Source organism: Neovison vison, chromosome 1 (genome assembly GCF_020171115.1).
Source record: "Neovison vison isolate M4711 chromosome 1, ASM_NN_V1, whole genome shotgun sequence".
Classification (NCBI taxonomy): Eukaryota; Metazoa; Chordata; class Mammalia; order Carnivora; family Mustelidae; genus Neogale; species Neogale vison.
This window is the reverse complement of record NC_058091.1, coordinates 118,251,542-118,260,000: the sequence shown is the minus strand read 5'-3', so window position 1 is coordinate 118,260,000 and position 8,459 is coordinate 118,251,542. Positions and strand designations below refer to the sequence as shown.

General features: G+C 47.3%; 1 protein-coding gene across 2 annotated transcripts; it reads right to left on the bottom strand.

Annotated features, from left to right (window-relative positions):
* Window positions 1-452: 452 nt before the first annotated feature.
* On the bottom strand, window positions 453-7,742 carry RPS10 (ribosomal protein S10). 2 transcript variants are annotated; one of them, XM_044255058.1, is made up of 6 exons: window positions 7,638-7,742; window positions 6,662-6,811; window positions 6,264-6,435; window positions 4,230-4,307; window positions 1,381-1,436; window positions 453-540 (listed from the first exon to the last, which is right to left on the bottom strand). In XM_044255058.1, exons 2-6 carry the CDS (start codon window positions 6,809-6,811, stop codon window positions 499-501), a joined length of 498 nt encoding a protein of 165 aa, XP_044110993.1. In that variant the 5' UTR covers window positions 7,638-7,742; the 3' UTR covers window positions 453-498. The 2 variants fall into 2 exon arrangements, with proteins under 2 accessions (XP_044110993.1, XP_044110999.1); XM_044255064.1 differs by lacking the exon at window positions 7,638-7,742 and adding an exon at window positions 7,388-7,482.
* Window positions 7,743-8,459: the final 717 nt, after the last annotated feature.

Here is an 8,459-nt window from a genome sequence, read left to right as displayed (position 1 = left end):
GTTCCAACCAGCTATTGTGATTATGTAAAAACAAAAACTCCCATGGGTTCTTCCTACGGCTGGTGGTTCCTTTCAGGTGTTTGTGCAATTTTAACTGTTTTCTCCTTCCATTCATATAAACCTTAAGCCTTGAAGGTTGAGACTAAATTCTGGGGTTAACAGAGCAGCAACATGCCCTCATTGCAGAGCTGCACCAGCAGGAACCGCCTAGAGAAGATGCCCCCCCTCTCCAACTAGCCCCCAAACAGCAACCACACTGGACAGCACTCAATGGGACATTATGTCCTGGAACACAGGGCCAGGACTGCATCCATAAACAGCCACATATGATGCCACCCTGCATGGGGATGACCCCTTACCCCAGTCCAGTCTTGCCCCATTTACATTGTAATCCTTCTATCATTCCGGTTCAGGCCACATAATGCAAACCAAATAGGACACAACAAGATTAATTTTTTTCTGGCTACAAATTTATTCAACACAAAACAATCTCCAACTTTACTGAGGTGGCTGACCACGTCCACGACCAAATCCGCCTCTCTGCAAGAGAAAACAGACGGCATGAGCATTAGTAGCAGGCTGAGCAGCAGGCCTCGTTATCACAGGACAGGGCCCCGTGAAGCTCAAGAGTTCAGGCCATAAATTCAGCCCTGCCTTTTACTATGAGGCCACATTCACCACCCAGGCCGGTTTCCACATCTGTAAAATAGGAATATGGATACCCACTCAAGGGTGTGTTTATACACACACACATACACACACCCTCAGCACAGGACAAGACCTTGTGCCTGCCACACACACCACCTTCCCACAAACGAGGCCACAGAGAACACTTGTTCCATGATGACCTGCCACAGGACAGCTGTCACTCCAATAGGGCTACGCCCACCCCTGTGCCAGGCACTCTGCCTAATCGCACAAGCACCTGCCACAACTACAACTGAAACACCTATTTTAAGGATGAGGAAAACAGAAGCACAGCAGGGATGTGTCCAATATCACATCATCTGAAAAAGATGAAGACCCTGACCCCAGCCATCTTGGTTCTAGAACTCACTCAATCTCTAGTCTGGAGTTCTTAACCCTAAATCTTAATTCATGAAAATAAGGGAGTCACAATTATGATGCTCACTAATGGAAGAAACCAACCCTATGCCACATGTAGTACTGATTTGGGAGACTCATTTCAGTAATATATCTGTTTACAAAAGTTCATATACTCCATCTTCATGTAAAAACTCAGAATTCATGTTATTTTGGGGGGAAATCACTGTAGCAAGGGGGTGGACCCACAACACTGCATGGGATCCCTAGAACTTGCAGGCCCCCAGGGCCAGGCCAGAACAATGACGTCTAGGGAGAGCCAAGAGGGATACTCACGAACTGGAACTCAGTTGCTGAACCAGCCCCGGCCTCAGCTTTCTTGTCGGCACCAGCTGAAAGGAGAAACACCAATTCGGAGTCATCTTATGTTATGATCTGTTACAGACCAAGGGAAGACAGGTCTCCAGGATGATTCTGCAGGAGAAGCCATGTCCGCAAACATACCCCGGGAAGTACATTCCAATTTTAGTATATGTGCTGCCGAAGCGAGCACTACCCCGGGAAGTACAAATAAGTTACACCGAGTGGTGGGAACACCCTGTGAACCACTTCTGCCCCCTCCCTTTCCTGGGGCAGCTTTCCTTAAATCATCCTTCCAAACTCACAGCCCAAATTGTCACTTCCAGGAAGGCTGCCCAGACCACAAAGCCTGGGATATGTGCCCCTCTCTATGGCCAAAGAGGACCCTCGTTTCCCACCGAGTTACTTACATGCTTCAGATTGGCATCTAGCTTACAGAAGAAGAGATAAAGGACACGAAGGCCCACAAAAGCAAAACCAACCAGCAGCATGACCATGATAAAGAATAAGATGAAAGACCCAGTGCTGCCCTGCCTGTATGGTGGCCACTAGTCCAAACTGAGATGTGTGCAACATACATGTAAGTTGTCAAGATTTAAGAGAATGCGAAACAACTCGCTAATGTTTATACAGATTACATGTTAAAATAACATTTAAAAATCTACTGGATTTAGGGTGCCTGGCTGGCTCAGCTGGTAGAGCATGCAACTCTTGTTCTTGGGGTTGTAGGTTTGAGTCCCATGTTGGGTGTATATCATTTAAAATCTTAAAAAAAAAAATACAATAAACCATACTGGATTAAAAAAACCCATACTGGATTTATTGCTGTAAACTACTTTCCACTTGTCTTAGGTATGGCCACTAGGAAATTATGGTTCACGAGGGATGTGGATGGGGACAGCACCATCAGGGGGCGTAGTCTAATATCTCAACTGGGTCTCTCGCTGGCCCATTTCAGACCACATCCATCATTACACTCTTGCCCCTCACTTCCCTGCAGCCCAAGCTACCATGTCCCCAACTCTACTTTTGTTCAGGCTGCTCTCACCCCACCTCAACTTGGAGACCCATGAGGCTCACGCCCAACCTCGTCTCCCTGACTGATTCCCCACATGGTGTGACTTCTAATAGGAGCAACCATTAACTTCTTCTGAACTGAGAGCCTGTTTGTTTGAAAAATTCTTACTATTCAGTAACATACTCAAGTCAAGTGATCACTTCTATTTCATGTTTCAACAATTAGCAGCCATGACCAGAGACAGGCAACAGTAAAGAACTTAATGAAAATTCCCCTTCATGGGGCGCCTGGGTGGCTCAGTGGGTTAAAGCCACTGAGAATAAGATGACTGGGCTCAGGTCATGATCCCAGGGTCCTGGGATCAAGCCCCACATTGGGCTCTTCGCTCAGCAGGGAGCCTGCTCCCCGCCCTCCGCGACCTCTCTCTGCCTGCCTCTCTGCCTATTTGTGATCTGTCAAATAAATAAATAAAATCTTTAAAAAAAAGAAAGAAAAGAAAATGCCCCTTCATACTTTGCTTTCATATCACCATCAACTGCCTCTCAACAAAGATATGGACTATTAAAAAATAAAAGTCCCAAGCCCTAGGATGGTTAAGTCACTCACGGTGGCTCAGTCAGTTAAGCATCCACCTTTGGCTCAGGTCATGATCCCAGGGTCCTGGGATGGAGTACCACATCAGGCTCCCTACTCAGCAGAGTCTACATCCCCCTCTGCCTGCTGCTCCCCCTGCCTGTGCACTCTGACAAATAAGTAAATAAAACCCTTTAAAAAATAAATAAAATAAATCCCAACCCCTACCATGGCCCACAGAGCTATGAGACCTACATCCTCAATATGACTCTCCGGCTGCCTTCTGCTTCAGAAAGCCATGTGCCTTCACGGTCGTCCCCCAGAGAGCCACTGGCTGACTCCTTCCTTCAGGTGTTTGCTTTTTAAATCGTACTTCTGCAGCTTTCCCTGAAAACTGCACCACTGATCCCTCTGCTTGAATTTTTCCCTGCAGCACCCATGCCATGGACATACTAGACAGTCCTTTCTGCTTACTAGTTTCCTACTACTAAAACGCAATTTCAATGAGAAACGTCTTTTGTCTGTTATGCACAGTCTTTGGCTCCCAGAACAGAGCCTGGCAAGTCAGACACTCAATGTATATACATTATCTGAATGAACAAACATCTGTTATTCCAAATCAATGCAAACACCTGCTGTTTAAAAAAAAAATTTTGGGGGCACCTGGGTGGCTCAGCGGGTTAAAGCCTCTGCCTTCAGCCCAGGTCATGATCCCAGGGTCCTGGGATCGAGCCCCGCACTGGGCTCTCTGCTCAGTGCAGAGCCTGCTTCTCTCTCTCTGCCTACTTGTGTTCTCGGTCAAATAAATAAATAAAATCTTAAAAATAAAAAAGTAATAAAAAAAAATGAAATTTTTTTCTGTTTAAAACTATTTTTTAAGAAAACAATAAGGATAACTTAAGTGGGTGCCCTCAAGAGTCTGTGACACAGGAACACAACTACAAAACTAAGAAAAGCATGTTGCTTTCTTGAAAGTTTTCAATTTTGCTCTAGAGGTCTTCAACAGAACTCGTCTGTATCCCCAATGAAGCAGGCTTTTGTCCTAACCCCACCCATCAAACCCCTGCAACAAGGCAAGAAACATAAAGTACTCCAGCTAAAAAGGACCTGAAGATTGAGACCAAGAATCTTTCCTGGTCACCTTGGCACTTTCAAGGGCTGAGCCCCAGCCAGGGTGCCCAAGAATCCAAGGACTCTTCCCCAATGCCCCTGACAGAGAGGATGCATCACTCACGGGGCACAGCGCTTCGTCTGTAGGTGTCTCTGTCAGCTTCCCCTCGTGTGAGTCTTGCAGGTCGCTCTCCCTCCAGACCTATACAAATTAAACGACATGTGAATGTAGGGCAATGTGCAGACTCTGTGCCCTTCAGGATGAGAAGTGGAAACAACTTAGTTATGCTGGGTTAAAGGGGACAGAACTCTTGGACCCAGAGCTATCAGCTAGAAATTTTGTCATCACTGACACTGGCTTCTCCAGAGCCTAGAACATGCAAAGTTAAAATGCCACCCATCTGTAAAAGGATCACTTTTCTCTATTCTATTTCTCAACCCAGACACACATTTTCCAATTACTCGGCAAATTAAGCAATCCAACCGTTTCTACAAACATCTGAACAGCCAAAATTTTGAACGTGACCCACCTCTGAAGTGGAAAATCTCCTGGGCAAACAGGAAAGGAAGTACAATAAGCTGAAAGCCCCACTTCCAGTAGTCAGGGTGTAAATACAGAGGCCACCAAAGAGTCCTTAGTTGCTCTGGGCTTCTTCACACACCTCACTAGATTGTGGATATAACGGCAGATTTAAAAGCTACTTTTAAGGGGCGCCTGGGTGGCTCAGTGGGTTAAGCCTCTGCCTTCAGCTCAGGTCACAATCTCAGGGTCCTGTGATCGAGCCCCACATTGGGCTCTCTGCTCAGCGGGGAGCCTGCTTCCTCACTCTCTCTCTCTGCCTGCCTCTCTGCCTACCTGTGATCTCTGTCAAATAAATAAATAAAATATTTTTTTAAAAAAAGCTACTTTTAAGATACTCTCATCAACACTGGAAGTTTAATCTGGTACCTTCTCCACCTAGTTACCCTGGAACTTTCCTTCAAATCCACATGATTAGAATATAGATCGTAGTTATCTTGAACATCACAGGTTTAAACTGCATGGGTTCACAATCCCTTTTTCGATAAGAGTATAATAGTACAGTAAATATGTTGATTATTTTCTTAATGTTCTCTTCTTTATTTTAAGATTATCAATCAACTATTTCTTATCAGTAAGATTCTGGTCAACAGCAAACTATTAATAGTTTTCAAAAAATCAAAAAATCTTGGACAATGGGGGGGGTGGGAACGGGGACAATGACATCACAGGCGCCCTGACCGCTAAGTTGTTCCAAGGGTCAACTATATTTTCTTATGAGAAGTTAGACTGAACCTGTAGAACCTGTAGTGAGTGACTAAAATAAATAAATGCCAGGTCCCATCTATGCCAGCCAAATCAGAATCCGTGGGGTCCAGACAATGGAACCTCCCCCACCCTGGGATTCCAAGATGTAGTGGAGAACCTTTCCTCCACTGATACGTAATCCCACCCAACCACCAGAATCCCACCAAGAAGCTGTCATAAAAAAATACAAATTCCTGAGCGCTACCAAGCCTGTCTCCACGGGAATCTGGGCAGTCTGGTGATCTGTTTTTAGGACCCTCTGCACCTCATCACCCAAGCCCACAAACTGCTGCTCCTACAAAGTTCCTGTGATAAGTTCTTTCAGAACCTAAAGAAAGAGAACCATAACCTTGACAACCTACAACTGTGAGCCAACCATGATCTTGAGCCAGAATGTAATTCATCCCCCACAAGCACATCCTTTCACGCTACAACTATATACACACCCGTCCTCCCCTATCTGACTTTTGTTTTTGCTCTCATTGCCAAGAAACTCTAGAACACTCTCCATCTCTTTCACATGTGGTAAACAGCTTTGCTCTGGTCTCGAAGAGTTACTCAATGCTCAACCATACATGCCAGGACGCACACTATGCTCTCTCTGTTTAATGGCATCCCTGAAGACCTGACCTGACCGCGGTTCCATGACAAGTCCCATGCCAGAGTACAAAGGTTCCAGGACTTGGCCCAGGTCCTGCAAGCCAGAGCCCCCTCTCAAGTGGACACCAATGGTGTATGGTAAGACCTCGTCTGTCTGATCCCCCCAAGTTTCACATACACCCCCCCAGAGAAGGATCAACTTCAGAGCAGGCCTTTACATGGGCAACATACCTTTGGGCCGTGGTCTGCCAGTCTCAGGGCGGCTGCGGCGCAGAGTGGCAGGCACAATCTCAGGGGGCAGGTGGAGGTAATCACGCAGATACTGGATACCCTCGTTGGTAAGGTACCAGTAGAAATGTCTCCAGGCAAACTGTTCCTTTACGTAGCCTCGTGATTTGAGAGACTGGAAGACAGAAAACAACTATCAGGACAGAACCAGAGGCTTCAATCGAGAAGCTTGGCGCAAAAGGAAGCTAAATTGCATAGACGAGTTTTCATGGTGTATCTACCTCAGCGCCCTTCAAGGCAGCAAGCAGCTCTGGCTGTCCTGACCTCTCCTTGGAATGTGCCTCGAACATTTAGTGGAAAATCCCTCCATCTGCACCCCACTCAAGCAGCCCCCAGGCTACCTGCATGGCCTTCATGACGTGAAGATTGGGAACGTTCTTGTCTGCCAACTCAGGGTGTTTGGGCATGTGGACATCCTTCTTGGCCACCATCACTCCCTCCTTGAAAAGGAGTTCATAAATGGCAATTCGGTTCTTCTTGGGCATCAACATCTGGAAGGAAGCATATCATCAGAACATTTCTGAGCAATGAAGCCAGGGCCCAGCAACCAAGTTCAGGACCCCAGAACGATCCCCAGGGAATCCCAGTCCAAAGGGCGGGTACCTCAAACCACACCGTGATAAACATGCAGAGAGAGCTTCAAACCCTGCAAAACTGGCTACCCTCCTCCACCTCTCAAACACCCTGGAGGAAAAACTTGCCATGATGTTTGAGCAAAACAGGAGTAGGGTAACTGCTCGCTACAGACTTTACTCTCACACCCACAGAAATATAACGTAGGGGCGGGGGGCAGCAAACCTTGTATTCCCGGACTATTTGGGTTAACACCAGCAACTGTACCTAGCGCGGAATACTTCCAGGGGCAAGGACGCAGGGTGGGCCTGGAGGGGAGCCCTCCCTTCGTGACAGGCCGCTGACCCCAAACCAAAGGGCCAAGGCCTTCGCACCCTCATCCCCTACCACTCTTTCCCCCAAACCAGAGCTCCAGGACCAGACCAGGAGGCGGTCAGGGATGAGGGACTCCGTATCGAAACAAAGGCGGGCAAGGGGGCCGCAGTCTCCCTAACCTCGCCAAAAGAGTCGCCGCGGCACCAGGGTTTCAATCCTCCCCGCCTCGACCTCCGCCAACCGGCCGCCAATCTTCTACCAGCTCCCCACCGCCCCCCGCGAAGTGCGCCCCCGGCCCATCTATCCAGAAATGGGCGCGCGGGGGAGCCACAGTGGCTCCCCCGTCCCGACGCCGGGGACAAGCGGCGACTACGACAGCTGGAAAACCAGGATGGACACCGATGGAAATTGGACCGCGGAGAAACGCACCTCGGCGGCTGCTACGTCCGGGGCCGGAGCTGGAAAGGAAAGGGCATGCGCGACGCGGCGCGGCGTCTCTTCCGGGCTGGCGTGCTCCGCCCCCCGCGAGGACCCGCGGGCCGCCTGGGGTGGCCTCGGAGGTGCCTAAAAGGGGCTGGATCGGAGGCGGCCGCGGACGCTGACCTCCCCGACCAGAATCGCACGTGGGAACCCTCGCTGGAACCTGTGAGCCTGCGTGCTTGTTCGGAGCATGGTTACTTTTATGCTTGGACAGGCACTTTAGAAGCACGCCACTTCTTTATTTCTTATCGACAAATTAACATTATCATGGAAGTAATAGATGTTTTTTGAGCGGGGAGAGAATAAATAGACAGAACAGTAACAGAGATAAAAGAATGAAACAGAATCCTATAGGCTAAAGAGAATGGCCATTCACATTTTGGTATATGTTTTTCCAAACTAAAACGCACCCAAGCAAATATATGTATGTATTTGAGAAAAATACATACCTGTATTATGTAAGATGTGGTTGGTGACCTGTGTTTTTCCACTTAACAATACATCGTAATTTCATGTTAGTTAATATCTAATTTGTAATGACAGTAGTCCTCTGTAGGATAGTTTAATCAATACCCTATGACTGGATATATATTTTTAAAGCCATTCACTATTATCAGTAATAATACCACACACATATGTGCACAATTGTCTACTATTTTCGTTAGAATATGCTCCTGGAAGTTGTAATTATTGAGTAACAAAGCACACATTTGTACATTTTTGACACAGTCTGCATTGATTTCCAGGAAGGCATTATCAATTTCATTCTAG